The 24961-nt window shown below is 40.5% G+C and overlaps 1 protein-coding gene across 1 annotated transcript in view; it reads right to left on the reverse strand.

The window, feature by feature from the left end:
* The window catches only part of CLASP1 (cytoplasmic linker associated protein 1), a 170912-nt gene that overhangs the window by 71806 nt on the left and 74145 nt on the right, over positions 1-24961 (reverse strand). Inside the window, exons 9-19 of the mRNA XM_071435252.1 lie at positions 18543-18695; positions 17508-17581; positions 16754-16846; positions 15270-15415; positions 14395-14530; positions 13598-13668; positions 12576-12635; positions 11793-11870; positions 9774-9941; positions 8931-8980; positions 7594-7764 (exon numbers count right to left, since the gene is read on the reverse strand). Of these exons, the coding sequence (XP_071291353.1) occupies positions 7594-7764; positions 8931-8980; positions 9774-9941; positions 11793-11870; positions 12576-12635; positions 13598-13668; positions 14395-14530; positions 15270-15415; positions 16754-16846; positions 17508-17581; positions 18543-18695 (1200 nt within the window). The remainder of the gene's footprint in view (positions 1-7593; positions 7765-8930; positions 8981-9773; positions 9942-11792; positions 11871-12575; positions 12636-13597; positions 13669-14394; positions 14531-15269; positions 15416-16753; positions 16847-17507; positions 17582-18542; positions 18696-24961) is intronic.

A 24961-nucleotide genomic window follows, 5' to 3' on the forward strand; every position in this document is an offset into this window, starting at 1 on the left:
AAGGCACACATGCAGGACAAGACAATGGCAAGCAGCCCAGACAGAGCAGTTGGGAGCTATGTTCCTTCTCTGAGCTCTCAAAATATTCACAACATGGTCTGAAAGCTTCTGCTAGACCCAAAGTGACAAGGAGATGCCTAACTTTGAGAAGAAAGGGTAAATTTGTTTGCAAGGGAAAAAGCCTACAGGACAGCTCTACTTTAAACGTCTTTACCAGCACCTAGTTTTAAAAGAGCTGAGTAGGCAAAGTACAGGGAAGTACATTCAAACAAGTGTTTATAGACGAGGAAGGAATCATCAGCAGAAAACTGGGAAAATACAAACAAAACTTTTTAACCACTGGCTCAACTGAACAAGCTCTGAGCAAACCCACGTGGGTCCAACAGCCATAAAACTGGCTGCTGATGTCTTCTTCACCACAAGCAAGGCTGCAGATTCCTCTGCTCTAGGGCATTCTTGCCCCTTACAAAGGGTCAGCCTGATGCACTGCCAGAGGCAAGCTCTAGAGCTCTCTGCAAGGCAGATCCCACCCCGTGCGAGTTTGGCACAGCTCCACACAGGTGAGCAGAGCCACCCTGTCACTTGTTGATGAGGTGGACCCAAAGCCCAACACAGGCTCCAAGGCAGGCAGGCATGGGGAAGGAGGCAGGCAGACATCATGCTCCTCTCAGAAACCTCAAGGCTTCCCTTCGCTTCTGTCAGGAAGGCGTCACAGTAAGACAAGAATTTAAACCTGACCATCTTAGGAACCAGCAATGGAATTCATTTACATCCTTCCAGAAGGCCAGTGGGAGGCCTTGGCATTGCAGGAAGTCCTAGGGGGAAATCAAGCTGAAATTCAACACTACACAGTAACAGGCAGTACTGGAAGACACATTTAGTGATGTGCATGGGCCAAGAATGGGTGAGAAGGGACTGATGTCTCCTCCTCTTACACAAAGGCCACTTAAGACCCTCAAAATTTTCTGGATTTTTCTGCATCTACGCAAGTTGTTGTTTTTTTTTTCTTGTATCTTCATCATTAGGTGACTAAGAAGGGGAAAACTGGCATAAGATGTGTGACTTTTCCAACTTATGAAAAACAAAGTCTAAAATAATATATGAAGTGGAACTGAGATTCTGAAACCATTTCTAGAGGCTTAAAAAAATTAAACAGAACTAAGAGAAACTTAATTAACATGTGATTATCAACAGGACTGGAAGAAGAAAACTCAGCCCTATTTTGAAACACATGAGGGCTGGTGGACAGATTCCTACCAATTTCAGCAGTTTCTGAATGAATGAACAAATGCCCAGGAACAAAATTCTGCTTCCTTTTGGACTGGTACATTTGCACACTGATTTAGGCCTACTGGGTGTCAGAGAGAACAGTGTGAGAGGAGACGCTCTTCTTCCACAGTCAGAACAGAGTCCAAATGCTGATACAGATTTTCTCATCCTTCAAAAAATGCTGAAAAGCATTTGGACTAACACTGCACTGGACTTGCCTTGTGCAAATGGATTTTTAATATATATTATACCAAGTACAACCTGCATATATAGTAGGTAATACATACAACACAAATGTGGCTACTACATTCCCCCAGGAATTTCATTTGCAAACAAGAATCTGCACTCACATCCAAGAGATATTTGCACACAGGACTATGTGTGTGGTTTTATCTCTATCATTCTAACCCAGACATAAAAACTCATTTCAAGCAGGACTGGAAATATAATATCAAGTAAGCTATTTAGAATGTTTCTTGTTCTTAAATTCAAGCAAACACCTCCCCTCCCAAAACTTCTTTGCTTTCAAGTGGGTTTGTTTCCATATCTAGTTCAAACTACAGATGTAGCAATCCATATTTCACAACCATTATTTTTCTGCTGCTTTTAAAAGTATTTCTGCATTCGAACAACAACAGCACAGCAATGGAATAGATAAAGACTGCCCCAAAATGGTTTCCAAAAACCATGAAACTATTTCCATAAAAAAGCTCTTGATCTAAATTTGACATGTGACACAGTGCTGTTGGTACAGAAAAGATTTTGAAAGATTCCACATAAATGTGTTAAGAAACCATTTCTGGATTTTTAAGAGGTTTTGGTTTTATTTTTTAAAGCTATTCTCATCTTTACAACTATGGTTCGGAATCAACCCTGAAATGTCTAACAAATGCCTAAAACTAGAAAGGTTGTTTTGTTTTGTTCTTTTTCAGAAGAGGAACAAATTAAGGAAGATTCTACGATAACATTTGTGCTTTACAAGAGGCTTCACCTGGCAGGTTGAGTCCTCTGCGTGGATACTGCAGTATCCCCACCCCCAGTGCACAGAACAGCCAAAGGCTTTGTGACACTTAGTCTGCATATCACACTGAAGAAAATGGTTTTCAAATAGTCTAGAAATGGTATGCAACAGCTTCACAACTCACTTTAATGAATTCCATGCAGTGAATAGGGACACCTACAACCACACAAGTTATACATGGACTCACTGGGGCAATGATGGTCTCTCCAGGGATCATATTAATGCATTTAGGTTACCCAACACTGGGGTTTTTGCCCCACTTGGAGAAAAACATTCCTGAAAGAGCCTCTAACCCTAGCTGTATCACTGCTAAATAACACACGGACATGGGAGACACACACAGAAATCAACTAAAAACATAGATAATATTTAAAGAACTTTTTACAACCTCCATCAGAATGGTTTCCATGCATATTTAGCACTTCTGCAATGACAGAAAGACCTGACTCTGCACAATGATTTTCCCTGAGAGGCACTTGATCCTTATTGGAAACCATCAGGCTGTGCTGCCTCAGGGTTTTACATGAGATCTCCCTTCAAAGCAGAGGGCTCAGTGAACACTCCACTTTACCCTACACAAACAAACACAGCCAAATCAACTCAGCAGTTGCAATGGGATGGAGCAAGAAAAGCAAAAAACCTACTACCCAAGCAATTCTGTGTAAGGTACCACTGTCAGTCATGACTTTGAATCAAGCCTCACTCTTAAGGACAAGGGACAGCTTTAAGGCAGAGAAGAAAACAGGAATGGTGATTTCTTTCAACTTGTGTTACTCCTAAAGCCTTTGATAATGCACTCAAGGTGTCTACCTGAGCCTAAGTTATCTGAAAACTGTAACAAACCCCACTTTATTGCCTTTCTGGTGAATACAAAAACTATTAAAAATGTGCCACTGACTGCAAACTGCTGATTTTGTTGTGAGTTTGCCAATCACAGGTCAAACCAGCATTTATGCTTTCCCATTTGGAGAAAGGCTTTGTCTGAAGGGCTTGACTTCATGCTTGCTTTGAAAAAAAAGTAACACAAATACTGTGAACCATTCTAATTAATGAAAGCATTATGCAGCCTTTTAAAATATTCCTTGAAAAGCTGATTCATGATAAAATAAGCAGAAACTTTTCTAATGTTTTCCTTTTAATCAGGTATAACAAACATGGCACAAAGGCCACCTCCCTAGCAGCACTGGCTGTGAAGATCAAGACTGTAAAGGTTTATCTCTTTCTGTGTGTAAAGCCCTTAATACAGTTCAGAAGATCCCCATGCATGAAGAGTCTGGGCAATCAAGGCACATCTGTGCACTGCATGAAGACCTGCACGAACCTCACTGGAATACAGACTCACCTGCCTTTCCATAAGGAGGTGCATTCCTACAGCATTTGCCAATTGTTGGGATGTCACAATTTCAAACCAAAGGACTGATACTCAGCTCTTAGCTGGCATTCTTGCACTGACATCACCTACTCTATCTTGTTCCATGAGGAGAACCAAGGGCAAAGCGGAAGGGGACTGCCAAGTCCACACAATGCTGGCTCCCAGCTGAGGGGAATGAGCAGGATTTTACAATGTAGCTACAGAAAGCCATGATGGGAACCAGACTGCAGATTTAATGTCAAGCTGAACCACACAAAATAACACAGGAATTTTCTCTTAAATTACTTACTGGTGACATGCAAAAAACCCCAAACAAACCACAGGAGCACGACTGTAGATGACATTTCTGCTTTATGTCCTGTTTCCTTCTGTTTCCAGAGCAAGAGGATGTTTTTTCCTAACCCCACCCTCTTAATTTTTACATTTATGTCAAGAATACAAAGTTTTATCTTCCCTGCGGTTCCTGACTCAATCTGCAAGATCACAGAGTTGGCAGAAGACCTTACTCAGTTTCATTATTCAGTGAAGGACACACTCAATCCTGAATAAAGGGTTTTTTGCCTCAACTACCTCAAAGGAAAAAGATAAAGAGTTTCAAACAGTGATTAAACTCATTCTTGAAGTACTCTAGCTATAGCATACTGAGTTTTAATTCTCCCTGATCCTCCTCATCAAAGAAGAGAGAATCCTACGGCAAAAAAAAGGGATAAGACTTGGTATCTAAAACTGAGGGGACAGCAAACTCAGTTTCTGAAAGTTCATCTCTATCTTCCCTGCCCCAAGCAACTTGCTGGTTTCTATTACAGATTTTTACCAAATCCAATCTGCTCCTAATGTAACTGAATTGAAAACAGTAACCAAATAAAACCCCCACCCTTCTGCATCATGACAATAAAGTATTTAATAAACTAAAAATAGAGGTATTGCACAGGACAGCTGTTGTAACAGGCCTCTGCAAACATTATTACAGCCAAGGAGAGGATTGAAAGCTGGTATTTCATATAAAACATTAAACCCTCAACATTTCAAACGTAGGCCAAAAATAGATAGGTTTGAGAACTAAGACAAAAAAAAAGAAAAAAAAAAAAGAAAAACATCAACAATTAAAAAAAAGGAAGAATAAAAGAGATCAGTTATTACAACAACCTGGAATTTTCAGCTAACTCATGACTGATTTAGAAATACAGGTCTCAGGTGAACTTCATATTCCTTATCACTGACAGATCACAAAGCAAAAATACTTCCTGCTCAAGATGAGATGTAGCTCCTCTCTCAACACTAAGTACCATTTCCAAAAATGGTACAGACCTTTTCTTCCAAATAATAAATCAACGTGTCACTAATAGTAAAGAAAATAACACAGATGTCACAACAGCACAGTGGCACTTCTCAGATCACCACATCCAAATACAAGCAGCCATCAAAGATATGAGCACAGTCCCACAAGACAGTAATAGATCCCTTGAAAAGAGACTTGCACTGGGAAAAAAGGCTTTGCTGCAGAGTGTGGTATCTCCATTCTGTGTAAAAAACATTTTTGTTTCCAACTGCTGTCTACCTCAGAAAAAGTAATTTCCCAGTGATCTTTTTTTGCTGAAGAAATAAGAAATAAAGAACAAGTTTTGACAACGAGCCAGAAAAACAGACTGGGATCCTTCCCAAACTAGCAGGCTCAGTGTTCTAGTATAAAAAGCCTTTCCTCCAACTGTCTTTGGTGTAAGCCATCTCACTCAGACAGTTAGCAACAAAAAGAGAGAGGTCAGGTTTAAAGAGGTTGACTAAATATTCCTTCCCTAGAGATCATTGTTTACTGTCCTCATTTTTCTGCCATGTGATCATCTCATTCAATTCTCTCACTGCCCAGTCTCTTCCCGAAAGCATTTGGCAGTTGTGACCTGAGCTTTGGATGGAAAAACACAGCAAACCTTTACACATCAAGGAGAAAAGAAATCACAAGCCTTGTGTTGTCTGGGAGTTTTTTGGGTTTTTTTTTGGTTGAGGTTTTTTTAGTCAATACACAGGTCACCTTGAACCAGAAGCAGAGCTTTAAATAGAGAAACCCACACAATAACTTAGTGACCAGAGTCATAAAAGCAGACTAATGGTTTTTAGTAGGGAGGAGCTCAAAGAGAAAGTGAAGAATACCCCATGGCATCAAAATGAGCAGGACAACCATGCAACACTTCATGCAGGTCACCAGTGAACATGGATGAGAACCAGGTAACACTTTGAGAACAGAGACCAGGTAGGGTAGAACGACTGTGGACACACCTCAGTTACACAGAGACTGCTTACCCTCAGGTTTACTGGTAGTACCATCTTTAGGCAAATTAAAGAAAAGTAAGGACAGGGTTAATAGGGAAAAATCAGTAACATCAACAGAAGTGGGCACTATATATTAGCTAAATAAATATGCAAAAAAAATTAATACAATTAAAGAAATGAAAAAAGTTGGACCAAGCAGCAAATCAAACCTTGATGTATCAGAAGGAAACACTTGCAGGTTTTCCCTCCTGCAACAACCAACCTTTGCCCAACTCCATTTCATTGTTTGCCTCTCCATTTCTCTTATGGAAATGTGCAGGTGATAAATGTCCCTACTAGCTAAAAAGGAAGCAGGATCCTTCAGGAGCAGCCATGCTTGCATCACTTAAGAGTGAATTTGCTACTTTTCTCTTAGAGCCTGGTTAAAGAACAAGACTGACACTGGATTCGGTCTATAAGCTTCAAGGACCAAGTCACCTCTAAGCAGATAATTCCTCCCTCTTCATTCTTCCTTATGAAATAAGACTGTTTGAAGCCAGTTTAGCCACTGAAGCCAGAGTGCAGCACAACTCAAAAGTGGCTGCATCTGTAAGCCCACCATCATGGGATCAACTTCACATTCTGTAATTACACTTCCACTGCAATGTATCTGCATCTTGAACCAAGTAAGAACAGTTTAAATCAGAGTAAGAATTCAACTTCTGAACTGAATACAGCCAACACACCTAAACCAAGGTAGAGCATTTCAGATGTGAAAGAAACCTGTCTGAAAATCAAATCCATAAAAATCATCCCTATATAATTCACCACTTACTTTTTAACGGGTTAAAGAGCAAATGCCCTACACTGAAAGAAGAAACTCCTCGACCCCTCTCAGTGAAGACAATGTACACAGCTTAAATCAAGAGCACAGACCCCTGAGTTTCTTCCCTGTTGTAAAGGTAGACCGATGACAAGTCTGGGATTAGATTAGTGTGAAATCAGCAGAATGAGGAAGGAGGTCAGATGATCAGCTCTGCTCACAACTGAGATGAAGCTCAGCAAATACGATGTCAACGACTGCCTTGCATTTCCTCCTCCGTGACACCCTCGATGGCAACTCCAGGACAGAAAGATCCAATGCAAAGTTTGTTTTAAGAAACCCTGAGACACCTGAAGGCGATACACAATGCTCTGAGGGAATAATGTGACATGTGGCTATAATCCAAAGAGTCAGCATAAGGAACAGATAGATACTTATATCCTGTCTGATGACATGGCAAGGCTGACCTCCTCTTTGCTTCTCCATCTTTCTCCTTTGTGAAACAGAAAGGGAGCAAACTCAACTAAGATGTACTATTCAAAGCATAAAACAATGGAAAAGCAGTTTCAGGAAAGGAGGGAAGGAAAAGAAGGAAAAGAGACAGAGGAACAAGTCAAAAGGAATTGAGTAGCATTGTCCTCAATCTGTGAGACGCAGATTATTACACAATTCAAAACTGTTGCTTCAAGTCACTTCAGTTGTTTATTTTTTTTTCCTTAATCCCAAAGGGCAAGAGATCACACACTGATCCTGGAGAGCTGGTAACTATCTCAGAGGCACGTTCTTCTAGTCAGAGTTTATTATTCCAATAAAACTGCGAGGCACTAAAGGAAGCTAACTGCAATTGTAGAACAGTAGATTTACCTAGTGATGCGTATGACCCTGGGGGCAAGGCTGCAGCAGAACTGAAGGGGGTGGATGCTCCAGCAGACGTCACTTTTGACTTGGCACTAGCTGCTGCATTCACATCGACGTCACTGCGGGATCGCTGCAGAGATCCTGGTGTTGACACAGATTTTGTACTTACTGTAGATGCTGCAGATGGGAGTGGGAGATCCAGAATAAAGAAGATTAATTTTTTGAGCTGTGTGCTTCAAAGAGCCTGACAAGCAGTTTAAAGTACTATTTTTAACACTCCCTGCTGGCACTGAAATACCTCAACTAAGAATGCTTTATCAGGGCAATGTGGGCTTCCCCACACTGCCTGCAAAGATATTTCATCAATACTGCCCTGATACTACCTTTAAGAACTTGATAAAGTTCTAAAAGCTTAAATGATAAGATAAAAAGGCTGTCAGGCCAGTAAAAAGAAATTTCTAACAGAGTCTAGATGGGAAAGTTCAACCACAGTACTCATCACTGGCACGTGAGAGTTGCTGGCCAAAACAGACCTGCAGGTCCTTCAGTCCAGGTTCTAATAACTTCCTTCCCAACACCTCATCTTCTCATGAGGATCGTTGTTCCCATCACTTGTTGATGCTCACCCTCTTAAGCATGAAGCTTGACTACTCAGCTGCAAGCAAACATGCATTTGTGTGCACAGTCAAGTAGGTTACACAACAACATCTCCTTGAATCAAAGGTATCCGTAGTTAAAGAAAAACCAGCCAGAAACCCGACCTTGGTCAGGTGTAAAAGGCAGCTTATCTTTTACCAACAAAGTTTTGTCTATTATATTCTATATTAAAATGCATTATTTAGATTATTGTATGCATTTACTTAGGACAGAAAAGCTGTACCTAAATATTCCATCTGACAAGAAAAACAGATTAGCAATGAGATGGAAATCAACACTGTAGGACTTGTGTGTAGACACCTCCAGTAAGTGCTGAAACCACAGAGAATAAATAACAAAAATTGTAAAACTGAAGGCACTATTAGACTAGGTAGCTGCAAGTCTTAGCATCAGCAGCAGTTTATTCAAGCTATTACAAAGCATACCTTGGCTACAATTTTCAAAGCTTTTTATGCTTCCCTTCAAGCGTAAGAAATTATTGATTTACTAACTTCTTATAAAAGCATTATTTTATCAGCAGCTGATGTGCAGAATATGGTGTAAAATCCAAGAGTAATTAAAATTTCTACATTCTGAGCTGCTGTTTTTTACTGAGCAGTAAACAGTGATCAAAGTTGGTTTTTGATTATCACAATGTCACACTTCCTCAGCAACACCTGAGCACATTTTTCAGCTCCTGTTCTCACCTCTTGATGTTGTACTTCCAGTAGGACTTCTTTTGGCAGACAGTGGACGGCTGGAAGTTAATACAAACACTTACTAAAACAAAAACTTTATATTTCAGTCATCAAGAGCAGTACAATTCTGTTCCCTCAGTACACAATTAAGTTAACAGGAAATTATTTATATGCAGGAATAAACTACCAAAGCTTGTTGTTCAAGAATACAGCATCACCATGAAATTATTTATAAAAGCATTAAGAAATAAATTAGTACTCACATTATTTGTAAAAAAAAAAAAATAAAATTTTTAAGAACATTTTTTGTAGAATTAAAAAGTCACACCAGTAAGTTACGGATATTTTCATATAGGTCTTACACTTAAATCACACACATTTGGAGACTAAGTTGACTGTATATCTGAGAGTAGATAAAATACATAAGAGTTACATATTGATTCTGCAGTTACAACTCAAGTTTGTAATTTCTTTTCTTTTATCTGGAAAAAGACAGACTTAAACCTCTAGGATTAATGCTTAAGGCAGAACTTCAATCTAAGCCCTGTTTTAAGCACCTGAAAGGAATAACTAACATTATCTGCTGAGCACAAATACTTCCTAGAAAACTATTTATGGAGTCAAGATAATAATTATATTTTAAAGCTAGTACAGGGTTTTTTTGTTCATACAATGTTGGGTAAAAAAACCCCAAATAAACAAACAAACAAACAGATCTATTTTGGAGTAACCAAGTATAGAGTGCAAATAATGACCAGATGAGCCAAAGCAATGTGATGGCTCCCTTCAGTTTAATGGAGCGGTCTGTCAGCAGTTGGTCAGATGGAGAGGCAGTGACACAGAAAGCCTTACTTGAGACTCTCCTGGGAGCTGGAGGAGGAGCGATCCGACTGTGGCAGGGACACGATGCTGTCAGAGTTCTTCAGGTGGGACTGCAGGGCCTTCTGGTAGGAAGACTCCAAGGTGTGGTACAAATGCTCAGCCTCTCTGCTGAAGTGACTGTGGAAACCCCAGTAGCACCTGGAATGAGGCACAGCACTGTGAACACCCCCTTGTCATCACGCTTTAGGGGCTGTGGCACAAAGGCACAGCCAGGGCCCTTCTCACTATACCCATCAGTGGGGCCAATGCCCAGCCATTTCCAAGCTCCTACTGCCCTGACACATTTAAGACAAACAGCTTTTTCAACCATTGTATTGCTCAAACAGCTGCACAAAGACAAAGCAAATAAAAAAACCATTTGGTGCATTTGTTGTAAAAGCAGGAGTGGCCAACAAAGCTGCATTAGGGAAGAAGCCCTCATCCCCCCAGCTGTCTACTGCACATGGGAGACTGCAGGCCCACCAGACTGACACTAGTTTGGGACTGGGTGTGCAGCAGCTACTTCAAAGCCTGCCAAAGGCAGAACACACATCAATGGACCTGATTGAAGAAAACACCAGCTGCTGTTTCCTTCCTGAAGTTTAACCAACAGGTCCCCAAGAATGCTGCAGAGACATGTCTCTGTACTGAGTTGAGGCTGCTGCCTGTCTTTTTGGAAAAAAAAAAAACAAAAAACAAAAAACAAACCAACAAGAAAAAGGAAAGAGATGCTCACGGGCACTTCAAATCAGTGCGATGATGAAAATAAAAGAGCATTTTAAGATGAGGGAAAAATTCCTCTATGGTCCAAACCTCCTGGCTGATGGCTAAACACCATTCACTCTTGAGGCACAAAGGAGATGAAGACTCTCAGTACTTTTCAAGGGGCAACTAATGGGCAGTTCAAAAGTAAGATCATCAGATCAAATGAATCAAGAATTGTTTGTGTGTGACAGTCAGTCCTCAGAGAAGCCACATGCACTCTCCCATCACAAGAAGAAAACAAATTTCTGTCTCACAATCAGCCACACTACTATTGAATAAACATGGGAAGAGAGAATTAAGCATGCTCTCTGAAGTCCCATGCCATTCTCCTTGCTGTCTATTCAGCTTAACTAGTCACCTGCTGTGAAGTCTCAGTGACTACTGTCATTTTCAGTGATGGACATGCTGCCTTTCAAAAGGATTTAAGCATCCTACTGTGAAACACCACTGCTTAAAACACAGCATTTAGATTAATAAAATTTATTATTCATTGTTTTTATGTTTTACACTATCCTCTTTCTGCAGAAAAATGTTCCTGTAGTGTTCTGTTCAGAAAAGCAGGACCCTGGTACACAGCACACTACTGTAAGTATGATCATACTAATGGAAATGCATAAGATCTTCAAAAGAATAAAATCAATTTCAAATATTAAAATTTCCTACAGATATACACAATTTTTTTTCACTGTCATAAAATACTACCCTAATTTAGGATACCATTTAGCAGTGTACTAGCACAAGGACTTTGATTTCAAGAGTAGCACATAACAATAGAATAGGCTACCTCAGTGGGATGGGACCTCTAAGAGACATCTAGTCCAGCTGCCTGACCAATTCAGAGCTGACCAAAAGTTGAAGTCTGTTGTTAAGGACATTATCCAAGTGCCCCTGAATCAGGCCTGGGGCATTGACCATTTCTGTAGGAACCCTGTTCCAGCGTTTGACCCCTCTCTTGGTAGAGAAATCTTTCCTGATGTCCAGCCAGAACTTCCCCTGACAGAGTTTTAAAGCATTCCCACCTGTCTACCACTAGATCACAGGAAGAAAGGATCAGCACCTCCTTCTCTGTTTCCCCTCCACAAGGAACTGTACAGAATGGTTACCCCTCCCTTTTTTCCATCAACTGGGAAGTCAGGAGAATGTATCTTAACCGGATTTTTGTCTCAACTATTCAGTATCACTGACTCATAAAACAGGGACAAAGAAGGGGAGGAAGAAAAAACACCAACAACAGCTTCCACTTACTTTCTTGCCTCTATCCTAGCTTCAGAGTCTGCATCATGAATTCCCTTCTTTATTGTTTCAGCCAACACTGATATGTGTCTGAAATAAGAAAGAAAATATTATCCAGCAGTTCAGAAAGACGTGCCACACTTATAAAGAAATGACTAATTTGATTTTGCCTTGGTTTCTGAGAACAAACAGTTCACTACATCCTTTCATTGCCATCAAGGATCTTTTGTGCCCTTTATTTATTTATTCTTACAAGTCAGTTTTATTTCATCTACACTGCTGTCTAGGAAACAGCAAGCAGCATCCTTCACAGACCTTTACTTAACTATCCAAACTGCCTTGATTCTAGAACAGTCTTCTAACCCCTAAATAGTCTTGTGCACTCTAGGGCTCAGCCTCTCTTTGCACAATTACTTCAACTGGTCACTAGTCTGAAGTAATGTAGACGTCTCAGAAGCTCCTGATAAGACATGCAGCAGACTTCACCTCACCATCTCACTTCAGGGTGCAAAAGGAGAAAAAAATTGTTAAACAAAAGTTATTGAGTTCAGGGATTTGCTCAGCCAGGTTTTCCAAGGCTGGCATAGGAGACATACTCACCAGACTCTGAGAGAACTACAGAACAAACAGTGTATGTGCATACGTGCTGGTTTTGAGTGGCAAAAACATCTCTACTACAGCTACCTACTATGATCTTCTCTTCTAAATGATCCTTTCTCCAGAATGACCCAGGAAATTATCTCCTTCTCCCCAGATAAGTAGGAGAGAACAAACTCACTTGTATTCAGAACTTACCTTTCTAAGGAGTGTGTTTGCCACTCCTGCAACAGCAAGTCTAAAAATTCAAAGCAGCGCCTGAGAAAAGAGAGAAGAAATGCTGAGTTTAAGTCAATTGGGGCACACTGGCTTTGCCATACCTGACTGTGAAAAACAGACATGTTTGCTTAGGAAGCATTTTGGGATGTCAAAATTCAGTATTAACCCTAATAAAAATATCAACAGCTCTAAAATCATTAATAAACAGTCAGAAGTATTAATTGGAGGCAGCTTGCTACAGGGAAGTGTGAAGAGAGGAATTGCCATAAAACAATCCTGGAAGCTTCCTTTTTCATTAAACAGGATAAGGCCCAGGAGATGGACACTGACACTCTGTACCTCTTAGTCCAGGCTTCACACAGAAACCTCACAGTTTGCCTCACGTGGGGAGAGACCTTCCCACTTTATTCTCCCTTCCTCACTTCAAGAACCTTAAGGCACAAGTGTGCTGAAATGTGTTCAAGGTTTGTCACCAAATACAGCAACCAAAAAGCCCTTCCTCTTGTCCAACTCAAAGAGAGCCAGTTAATGCATAAGGAGGAGACAAGAGTCTCCCAGTGAGGTAGTGGACTGAAGCACTTAGATTCCAAGTGCAGAAAGGATCATTAGACCATTCAGTCCAACTTCCCTTCCAGATGATGTTTTCCTTGTAAGACTGATTTACTGGCTCAAAGAAAACAAGCCACTCTAACAGCCAGCAGTGGGGAATAGGAACGTGTCTGTAAAAATGCCAAAATAATATGTTGTTATAACAACATGTAAGGACAACAATTAATTTAAAAAACATTTCTTCTTGTGGAAAAATGCCTTATCCTCTCTGCAGTGATGCAGTTTGTGCAGGATAGCTGACTTTGAATTTGAACTCAAATCAAGGACAAGAATGACATTCATGTTATAATAAGTGTTTGCAACCCTTTTCACAAATAACAACAAATACATTCACGTTTTCAGAAAGCATCTATTTACTAGGAAAAACCAGTAAATGCAAACTAAATTCTCACCTTCTAACTGCAACAGACTTGGAGGTACAATTACTGGTTATGATGGGTATTAACCGAGGGATGTGCGTGTGCTGGAAGTAAAGAAACAAGAACAGGAAGAAATCTTTACACAACAATTCCACAGAATCAAAGACCATCTCTTTCAGCCACCTGAGCCCAGTTCTCAGATCCCAATTGTTGCTCAATACTTAAAAATGGAACTGCTAGATAAAGGAACACTAACAGATATGGACAGATTTTTAATATCAAAAATACTTTACAATTTATCAGCTAAAACACCTTTAACAAATACTTGATTTTCTTCTATAATGATGCTCTCTAGTGAGTCAAGTAGCTGAAGTCACTGCAGGAGGATCTGAACTGCCAATGGTGACAATTTTAGAGACATTAGGCTACCTACAGCTTACCCAATGAATCACTAGGCAGAAATCACCACTGTGAGCTAAGACTTTTGAGAAACATGGACTGTCTGTGACATATTTTAGAGCATAATGAAGAGGATGAGTCTGTGCTGCAGGGCTGGTCTAACACCCTTTCAAAGAAAAATGTTTGCTCAGTTCTTAGAGAGATGGAAATATCTTGCCCTGCAAAAAGAAACATTTCCCCTACTATCTTGGCAGAGCTCAACAAGCATCATCTGCACAAGGCTGCAGAACATCTGAAACAGCCAAACCCAGCACTATCAGAAAAGCAGATTAGGCATGAATCTTATTTTTATTGCAGCAGCATTCATATTTCATCAGAAACACTGCAGTGTTTGGAAATTATAAAACTGTTCTCTTTTGATGTATACTTACTCGAATGATTAATCTAACTGCTACAACACCAGAAGTGGCCATGACTTTGGCACTATTTGGAATTAGGTTAAAAATTGTTGGCATGATGGCTTCTGCCCCATGGTCAAACTTGTTTCCCAGAACTGATGACAAATGTCTGAAAAACAGAATGAAGTCATGCTGGTAAGTGAGCTGAAGATAAAGCAAGTCAGACTTGTACAGAACATGTGACATAAGCACATCTGACATCTCAATCTTTGCAACTGTCACCTCCTCTCCAACTCCAAAGGACAGATAACACCATGTTTCAAAAAACAGTTCCTTTCCTTTCATTTCAAACTTGTGTCCTGTGCTCATCTGAACCCTGAGAAACAGTAAGGTCAGCATAAAATAAAGTAACTAGCATAGCTAAAAATTTGTTATCAAACAAATGGGATGAAGGTGATAGAATATTTTTGTTAGTTTATATTACAACTTCTCTGAAGCTCTCTATTTAAAAAAAAAAAAAACCATGTCAGAAACCATGTCACTGCAGCACACTTTTTCTTGAGTATTTCACAAAGGATAGACCACTGGAAATAAAAACTAGCTCAATCTGAACCAGAACAAAACATAAACATTTCCAGCTTTATTGTTCAGTGCTTCCCTACTTGTGCATGAAGGCATAGCTTGCTCATTCATTCTGTGCATCCCACATCAGCATTGTTTAGTATTTAGGAACACAGCTTGGCAGAATTACAATTAGTGGCCTACATGATGGAGTTTCAAACAGATGCAGACAAGTCATATTCTAGCTTTAACTATTTAGCACTAGCTGCATCCTAATTGTGTTTTAACCAATGCCTGTTCCTTTTCTTCTACATCCCATTTTAAACACACACAGAAAATAAACTCACCCCAAGGTGATACAAGCCTCTCTGACAACTTGAGAGCGCAGGTCTTTAGCAGATAATTTAAATGCTCCATCCAAAAGTCTTAAGTGCTGGAAGAAGTTATCATATTCTGCAGCTCCAGCCAAAAGTAAGGAGCGGATCTTTTTCAACTGTTAGGAGTATAAAGAAATCAGTGACTGTTAATGAGCAGCAAATAAAAGGACAGCTCAAGACCAATACCTGGTTCCAGGTTTCTTTGTGCAATTATTCATCTACATGCACTGAGGAAGTTGATTCTTGATGTCCAAGCAATTTTATTATTTCCTATCTTATATTCAACCCATGGTTAGTTAACATACTAAGTACAATAAGCTAAACAGCCTTGCTAACTTACAGAAATCCAGAAGTGTTGCATTCAGCTATTCAAATTGTATCATTAATAACCCAAACAATATTTTTTTTTAACTAAAAGGTATATTAAACATTCCCCTTTGCTCTCTTATTTACAGCAGCTTCTAATGTTTAGGTAATCTCACAGCTGACTCTTGTGTTTAAAAGATATCTAGACTTAAAGGGCATGGTTCACACTCAGGCCCGGGTAATAATGACTTATACCCAGAATGTGTCCATTGACTTCATTAAAACAGTTATCTGGCTCTAGCAGAAGGGGAACCTTGACCCCATCAAAATGGGAAATTTCCTATTAATATTACAGGGACCACCATCTCACCCTACAGACAATCCTCTGACACCTTCACAGGCCCTCCCATGCACCAGTGCATCAGCACATGGGCTCAATTTCAGCTCCCTGTTACTCAGTACACAAATAAAATTAAACAGAAGTAAGCTGAATCAGCCCAGTCTGCCACTCAGATCTGTAATACAAGGTCTGACAGACATGGCAAAGCTGCTACACCAGTGATGAAAGTCTACTGTGTAGACAAGACTGTGCATCTATTTGAATCATGAAAACCCAGCTCACCTCAGTAAATAGTATTTGGTCTTGACATGCATATAACATCCAATTTTCCACTTCCACACTTCCCACAGTCATATTTATTTATTCAAAACTTAAGTGTGTAGATTGTTGCTGAATTATTTTACACCTTCCTTTTGCAGAAGTATAAATAAGTTCTCTCTAAGCAAAGTAATTTTCTGCCTTATCAGGTAAGTTTTAAAATATTCTGAGTAAGACTTGACATTTTGATTTTAGCACCTGCTAGCAAATTTCTAGCTTTGAACCTGGATTTGCTGCACAACTTCCAGTTCAACCTGATGCTGTCTCAACAGACTCTTGTATACCAAATAGCAATTTCCCTCACAAATGTGGCTTAAATTCAGTCTCAAAAGGAAACATTTCCCTCAAGTTTGGTGGAACATAACAGGTGCTCACCACTAAAACTACATTCCAGCCTTAGTCCGAGGTTTTCTCAGTACCCTCAGTGGGATTAAGCTCAGTGTAGAAAAAGCTTCTATTAATAGAGATCCTATCTAAATTCACTACTTACCGCAGAAACTCTCTGTTCCCAGTCATGTTTATCATCTGATAGGATCTCTCTGATCTTGTTTATGGATTCCTCAAGATCCCGGCTGGAATAAATCTACAAATTGAAATACAGAGTAGCACCATAATGCAGGATTTACTCCATAAAATCAGATTATTTCCCAACTACATTCTTATGTCCTTTGCACCTCAATGCTTAAACATCATGTGCTAGCCTTGGACACAACTGACTTCTCGCAATGCATGGAATTTATACCCATTGCCTCCAACTAAAAATTTAAAAATTATCACAAGATGATTAAAGGATCGTATTGCATTATTTTACTATAGTTTCACAATTTTAAGCAACATTCTTGCAGCTACTAGTGGCTATATTAGTCAAAACCTGCAGAAGATCATGAGCAGACACATGTGCTGTTCAGCAGTCCCAAATATAAAGCTCCAGTGAAGGAGAGGGGATACATGATGCATCTCGGCTATCCAGCTAAATCAGCAAACATGCAGTTTTCACACTCACAACAGCAGTGCTTCCTGAGACACAAGTCACCTTTACAGCTTTCAGTTCCCAGAGGGTTTCACATAAACCTACTAGCACACCCCACCATTTAAAACCTGCCTCTCTTCAACTTCTAACCTGCTTTCCCCTTAAAGATTTGCCAACATCATAATGAAGCACAATTCACCAGTGATTAGCATGAGATCCTATATCCACCTTCTGCTTTTTAGTACAGCATGGTTTAACAGTTAACTCTACTTACCTGAACTGTAGGGACATCTTCAAATGCCTTAATGAAGTCTTCTTCATCCACAGCACCTGCCCCCTCTTTGGCTGCTGACACACAAATGAAAAAGGCTTTTCAATCTTGTTATCAACAAGAGAATCAATTAAGAAACCACCAGCTATCAAGGCACTTAATCAGGAGAAAGTTCACTACCCATGCAGCCTGGGAGTGCTGCAGATGTAATGAAAGCAGAGGCAGGGAAATTCAATGCCAGGCACTGGTGAGACATTCATGGCATCCTTCAACTCACAGGCACACAGGGCACATTAGGGAAGTCATTACAGTAGTCACTCAACAGTTAGGGGACACAGTCTGAAAGATGAAAGGGAATACTTACTTTAATTATATGGGAGACTTTATTTTAAAGGATTTAATCCCATCTATAATAGATGAAGGTGGAGATCTGACAGGTGCACAAACAGACGAATGATAAGGAAGATAAACAGTCTCTGGAATACTAATCAGATTAGAGACTGCCTGATATAGGGAACTTTCTCCCTTACCCTAGGACACATATAAAATTAGAGCTACATGTAAAATAATTGCTAACATTCAGAATGACTGATCAGTATCCTTTTTGCACCTTCATTACCAGAAATGCCCAAAGGTCTTAAAAGAAAGCCAGTGTGTCAGGTTTAGACTGCATGGGCTGAAGTGTGGCTATATAGTTTATGTAGCTCTAAGCAGCTCCAGTTCAGACAGAGTTGAAACTACAAAGGCAAAAATCTACACACTGGAGCACCAACATGATTTACTCACAACCCTCAGTGCACAACCACACAGGTGCAACCTCTCTCAAAATGCAAAATAAATTATGGGGATGTGGGGATTGCTTGGAGATTCATCCTACCAGACTGGCTGTGGCATGCAGAGAACACAGACATAATGACTGCATAAGGAAAAATTTGATACTGGATTCTGGGGGCCAGTCTGGAAGTGCTTGCAAGAAGCTCAGTATAAACACTGTAAATACTTCACAGGCACATTGATTTATACAGGCTATTGGCTTACTTGAAGACTTGGAGCCCAGAGGTGCAGAGCCAAGTCTGCGGGTAGTGCCCATCCCAACTCTGCGTGAGTTTGCAGGGGCCTTTGAAGATGTAGAGGAGCTGGCTGAGGAAGGTCTGTTCCCATCCACGGAGTCTTCATCATCAAAAATTTTATCTGCCAAAAAAACCACACTCAGCTGTAAGACCAATGAAGCAAAGGGATGTCCCAAGGAACATGCCTGTGTTATGGCAAACATGCTACATTTTCCAGCCTGCTCTGCCAGCTCCCATCTCAGCAGTGTCCTCATGCTAAAATCCAGTTAGTCATGGAATGCCACCAGCTCACTGAACCCAATCCTTCACTACTGCAGCCACTATGTTATAAACCATTCAATGAATGCATTCAGATGACAAGAATGAACTTCAAATCTACAGCAAAAAGATGCAAGCCCCAGAAAATACTTGGGGTGTTGACAGTCTGCAGCTCTCACATTTGTGTCTCCAAGAGCTCTTTTGAAACAGACTGTAGTGAAACTAAGATCACAAGCAAATCCAAGATCCAGCAGCAACTGCCTGCACCAGACCAAGGATAAACAGTCACCCAGGAAAGTTCACATGGCAACACCCATGTTGTTGATGAACCACAGACCATTAATCACAGACCCATCTGGAGCTACAAATCCCCTTTAACTCTTTAACACCAGAGATTCCTTACAAGGAAATACAAAAAGTTTCCTCAAATTCATAAAAACATCATTATAAAGTGCATTAAACCCTATAGAACATTCTGTGTACATCCAACTTCAGCCTCTACCACCAAACATGACCATAAATTAACTAAAAATTAATTACAGCTGCTTTGATTCTCAGTCAAGGTTACTTCAATTCCAAAGGACTGCTTATATTGCAGTTTTACACAGATTAGCTAATTCACTTGAAAAAACAGCCTTAGGTTGAAAGGTGACAAAGCAGTTGGGCAGCTGATATAGATGGAACATGTAATTATTGAGGCCAGAAAGCCAGCTCAGCCCCCATCACTCAGCTTCTCCACAGGAACACTTCATTGAAGATTTGAGATCAGCTTCATGCCCATCCCTCTCCAGCAGCCCAAGGTACACACTCACTCTCCACCAGATTAGGAACATTTCCTTCACAATTTGCACTTGGCAAAAAGTCAGGCAGGTGCTTTAATCCATCCCTGCTCAGGAAAGCATCTGGGGACTTCTAGTAACAAATACAGGCTCCTAGTGAGACACTAATGAGTGAAATTTAATACAGGCTGAGCTTTCTGAAAGTAAAAAAATAACTTCATAACAGTACAGGCATCATCTTGGGGAGGCAAAAGAACAGGAAGAAAAGCCTGTTTTGTTCTCAGCTCAACCATCTTCAGTTTTCTCTGCCCTAAGTGGCACTGGCTTATTAGCAGCTGGACACAGCAGAACTATCACAGATCATCTAAAAACCTACACACCCCATTTCTGATGTGCAGCAGTGCACATGATGCCATACACCAATCACAACTCAATACTGACATAGCAGGTACACAAAAGCATCCAAAAAGTGAAAACAGGTGGACATGGACATCTCTTCATTTTGATGTTTAAGATGTCTTGAAATATGGGAAAGGGCTAGGGGAAAAAAGCAACTCTAAAGGAAAGGGGTAAAATAATAACTGTTGTTCTATTACTGTTATTGTACTGTTGTTCAGGAAAAAGTGAACAAGGCAAAAGTGAAAAGAACTTAGATAAATTTCAGGTCACACAGATGAAGAGAATATAAACCACAATTAGGATGTGGGCTGTCTCTTTAACACGGTGCCTGAAGGCAGCCATGGAGACCATGCTATCTCCCTATTGACACCAGTCTTGTTCTGACACATGTAATTCAAAACTAATTTGAAAAGAGCTTAGGGAACAATCATGAGAATGATTAAAGGATTAGAAAATATGTTTTTAATTCAATTAAATGAAAATTCTCTGCAAGAGATTGTTTAGTCTAGCCAGATTCCTAATAAGTTGCTTGATTATGTTCTGTGTTAACACAGCTACTGAAGATTTATTAACACAGTTTTCCAATGTGATTTAATAATATTGTTTCTCACCTAATAGAAAACTATACAACATGGTAACTGGCTAGACGTTAAAAACAAATTAAATTCCGAGTTGCCTTTTTTCCCCTCTCTTCCCCCCTGCTCCCCCCTCAATTTTTTTCAATAATCACAAGGCTGACCCTCTGTGAGGTTAGGAGGTGCATCACCCAGTGAATTCTACCACAGGCAGTTCTTAAAAAAGCAAAACTGAAATTTTTTCCCCCCAAAAGACACAGTTTAGTTCAAACAGGAATTATTTCAAAAACACTACTTGGTGTGAGTTGCACCAAGGTCAGGGCAGATCAAAATAGGCTTTAAAATGTGTAATCTCTGAAGCCTCTAGGACAAGGTTTAAGTGATTCAGAAAGATTTGGACAGCCATTCAATCCAAAAACTTCAAGCAAAACTTGTTCCAGGTACAATTATTTCAAAAGCTCCTATATAAATATTTAGCAAACTATCATTTGACATGTGTATATTAACAGCCAGGAGAAAGTCAGTCATATTCGAAACAAAAGGTACTTTTAGTGGTTCATAGCCTCTTTCATCAGGTAATAAAATTCTCCATCAGCTGCATTTCAGACTATCTGGATGCAGCCTTAGTTAACTCACTTCCTCTTCTATATGCATTTTTAAAGCCTCAGCCCGCTGAAGGGAGAAGAGGGTGTGGTTTCCTATTTCATATAATAAATCAAAACTAAAAAAAATCCAGATATTAAAAGCATTGCACTCCTGTAGTATTTTAGCAACTAAATAGACTATAATTTCTTTCTAAAACAGGCTTTTCTGAGCATTAGCAAAAAACACAACACTCCAAAAATCAAACCAGCCCACCCACAGTTCTGGGGATGACTGGATTACAATCGCATCTTCCTGCTCGTTAAGTCTGCAAATTAAGCATTACATATTTATCAAACCAGAAAACCCCTTCAATAACCCAACAGCATTTTCTCATCTGAGCAGTGCAGAATGACAGCACCACGTTCAGAACTGCACATCAAGTCTGCCAGCAGCACGTGTGCAGAACAGAAAGAGAAACAAAGAACAGAAAGGAACCTGGACACAGGAGTACAGAAAAGAACAGAAAACCAAGCTACTATACATTATTGTTACAAAACACTTTTTTTTCTTTGCCACCCATTGATTCCTGCTCATAATAATCATTTGAACCAGGATCATATTTTTCATCATATCTGCAAATGGAAAATTCAGCATGGGTGTAACTCTCAGGACACCAGCTGAGGTGCACTGAAGCAGAATCGGTGCACCACTCTAACATTAAATTACCATTGACATTCTCCCATCACAAGACACCCCAGTGCTCTTTTATAAGGACCTTACAGTACTCTCTGTCAAAGACATGCCCTTATAAAAGAGGCCTTTGTCTGCTCGCCACTCTGCTGTCTCAGAGACAGAGAGAAGACAATCTGCTTTACGTTTTTCAATTCCTTTACATTATTTAAGAAGAAGAGAAAATTGCTTACAAGTACATATCCTTCTGCAAATAAGCTTCCTCAACATTCCTTCATATTTTCCATAGCGTGCCCAGATGTAAGAGTGCTTCACGGAGCGCCGCGGCTTTCAGTCCACAACATAATCAATCATTGCCCCTCGGATTCATTAAGCATGCTGTCTTCACACGTGGATTTAAACAGCCATGGCCTCTGTCCTCTCTCTCTATGGTTGCAGATCTGCACAATTCTTATTAGCAACACCCATTTCAGCCCAGGAAACTTGGGTTCACTTCTAGGGAGGAAATTCCCTACTAGCGAGGGGAAGCCAGGACAAATAATCCGGGATGAAGATGAGCTGAGTGTGCCTGGCTCGGTTGCCTTGCACTAGGAGCCAGCCTGACTTTATCCCCTGGGAAGCGCTAACAGGAGCATCTCAACAGCTGTCATCATTTGTCCATGACGAATAAATTTAGTCATTATTCATTTTAAAATGTAACCCCTTCAGGTCTGGGCAAGGTGAAAAGTGGGGACAAGAAGCTGCTATTCAGGAACCATGGTAAACAAGGGCCAGCACTTCCCTTGCCTGCACCACCAGCCTGGGACCTTTTAAAGCAGAGCCTCCAATGTCCTTTCCAATGAAAAAAGATGTTTTCTGGCTTTTAAAAACTTTAGGATGTCAGATTCAAATCTTTTAGTTATTTGTTTGTAAGCTTTAGAGAAGACAGATACTCTGTAGTGATGACAGACTGGGAAGAGAGCTTTCCATCATATCTGTTCCTCACAAAGATGCCCTACTATGGTCTTCAGATTCTACTCTGTAAAGGACTAAACTTGTCCTGGGCCCACTGTTCCCACTCATCATCTGTTCCATTTCCAAGCAACAGAGCAGTTGAAACAGGCAGGATGGGTACCTCTTGCATGAATCACCTGCAACACTCTCAGAAGAATCCCTCTTTTGGGTGCATATGGAAGTGGACAACACCAGAGGAACCTGCTTCCCACCATTCCTATGGCATGCTCCACCAGGAGCAGACAGGTAGCTGCTAAAGCTGACAAACATTACAGCACTTCCAGATTCCATGCTCAATCCCCACTAGGTGGACAAAGCCCAGCTCCCTGAAGATCTGAGAGCCCTTTACAAGCCAAGAACACACACCAGCAGAACTACCAATGCCAAAGGAAACACGGTGTGTTCCTCTTTAATCCTTTCTGCCAGGCACAAGTCCATGAGCACTGGACCATATTTTTGAGACAGACACCCCTTTGACATCTCAGCTCATGCTCTCCCCCCAGGGCAGCATCTGGCACCCCCATCTCCAGCTGTGACTTCTGTTGTCACCCTCTGTTGGGTGTCCAAGCGAGACAGCTTCAGCTGAGGTTAGAAGCCTTTTCCTATTAGCACGCATGAAATCCAGACATGGGTTAGCTGCAAGGCTGTCCAACTCCAACACAGGTGTTGTAGAGGTTTCTCCATGAAAATGAGTTTATAAACCCACTAAAGATAAAGAGACATGCATATGGTCCTCAGCAGGATTAAGTGTTTAAAAACAAAGGAGTGGCAGCTACAGGCAGAAGTCCATGGGCACAGCACATCATTAAGGTTTCCTGCTTGGCCATCTCCCAGTGTCCCAGCTGCTCTCCCTGGCCCCAGACACAGCTCCTCCTTCCCACTCTCCACACCAGGCAGTGTTTTGCACCTAAAAAGCCACCCACTTGGCCTCAGTGACCTGGTCAGTCCTGCCAATGCCACCTGCCCCTCTCTCTCCCATCATATCCAGTTATCCCAGCTTGACCCAGTCACCAGCTCCAGTCCCAGCCCACCCCTGCTGCTGCCTTCTGGCACCATGTGCTGAACCACCTCATCTCCTTCACAACTGGCTTTGAAGTGGAGTCCCAAAAACCTGACTTCAGCATGAACTGCTCCAGGGGCTGAACAATGGTAAGGACATGCATATCACCCAGTACCTTGGCTTTTTTTCTCTTATCTCACATATATCACCCTATTTAAACTACAATCCACATTATTATGGGTGGGAGTTTTTCTGAATAAGGTTTCAACAATGCAAGTCTAGTCAATGTATTTATGGCAATAATATATACAATAAACAACACAGCTGCCATCAGCCACAGGTAAGGTGGTGCTTAGAGACTCAGGCCAAGAATGTCAGGCAAGGCAGGTGCAAAATGCTTTTTGCTTTAATAATTCTTAAACACCACATGCTTTTCATTAATCCCAAATGCTTCCATTTTCCCTCCTTAGCAAGGAAAGCCATCATCGTGTTTGCTGCCTCATTCTGTCTAATCACTACCTAATGAATCTAATAGGTCTTCAACTTTCTTATCACAAAGGAAATGAAAAATCCTCAAAGAAGTAGCACCTGGAATTGTCTTCTGCTCCAAATACATTGTATTTACATATGCTATTGTTCTAATACACAGACTGCTTAGACCCAAGCACCCAATTACAGCAATTTCACAGTATTCATGCCTGCCATCCCTCTGTAAGCAGAAGAACATTTAGGCATAGAAATAATTTAAAAAGCACATTCCTGTCTAGTGAGGAACCCTATATTTATTAAACGAGGAACCCTATATTTATTAAACCCATATCAGTATGATAAAATTGACTTTACCAAACTGGTATTAGGAAATTGTTGCACACATTGACCTGACCACATCCAACCCCAGACTAGGCAGACACAAATAAGCATATGGAAAGTAAATTCCAACTTCAATCTGCAAGAATAAGCAACAGCCCAGCAACATCCAAAATCTGCTCTCAGGGACTGGCCTGGTAAGTCAAACAAAATCATCCTTCAGAAGACTGATCTGAAATCATGCAACTTATGATGATTTAAGTTACTTTTCTGAGAGACATTAAAATTTTCAATCCTGGAA

Source organism: Agelaius tricolor, unplaced genomic scaffold (genome assembly GCF_023055355.1).
Source record: "Agelaius tricolor isolate 1412-34295 unplaced genomic scaffold, bAgeTri1.0.p SCAF_10, whole genome shotgun sequence".
Classification (NCBI taxonomy): Eukaryota; Metazoa; Chordata; class Aves; order Passeriformes; family Icteridae; genus Agelaius; species Agelaius tricolor.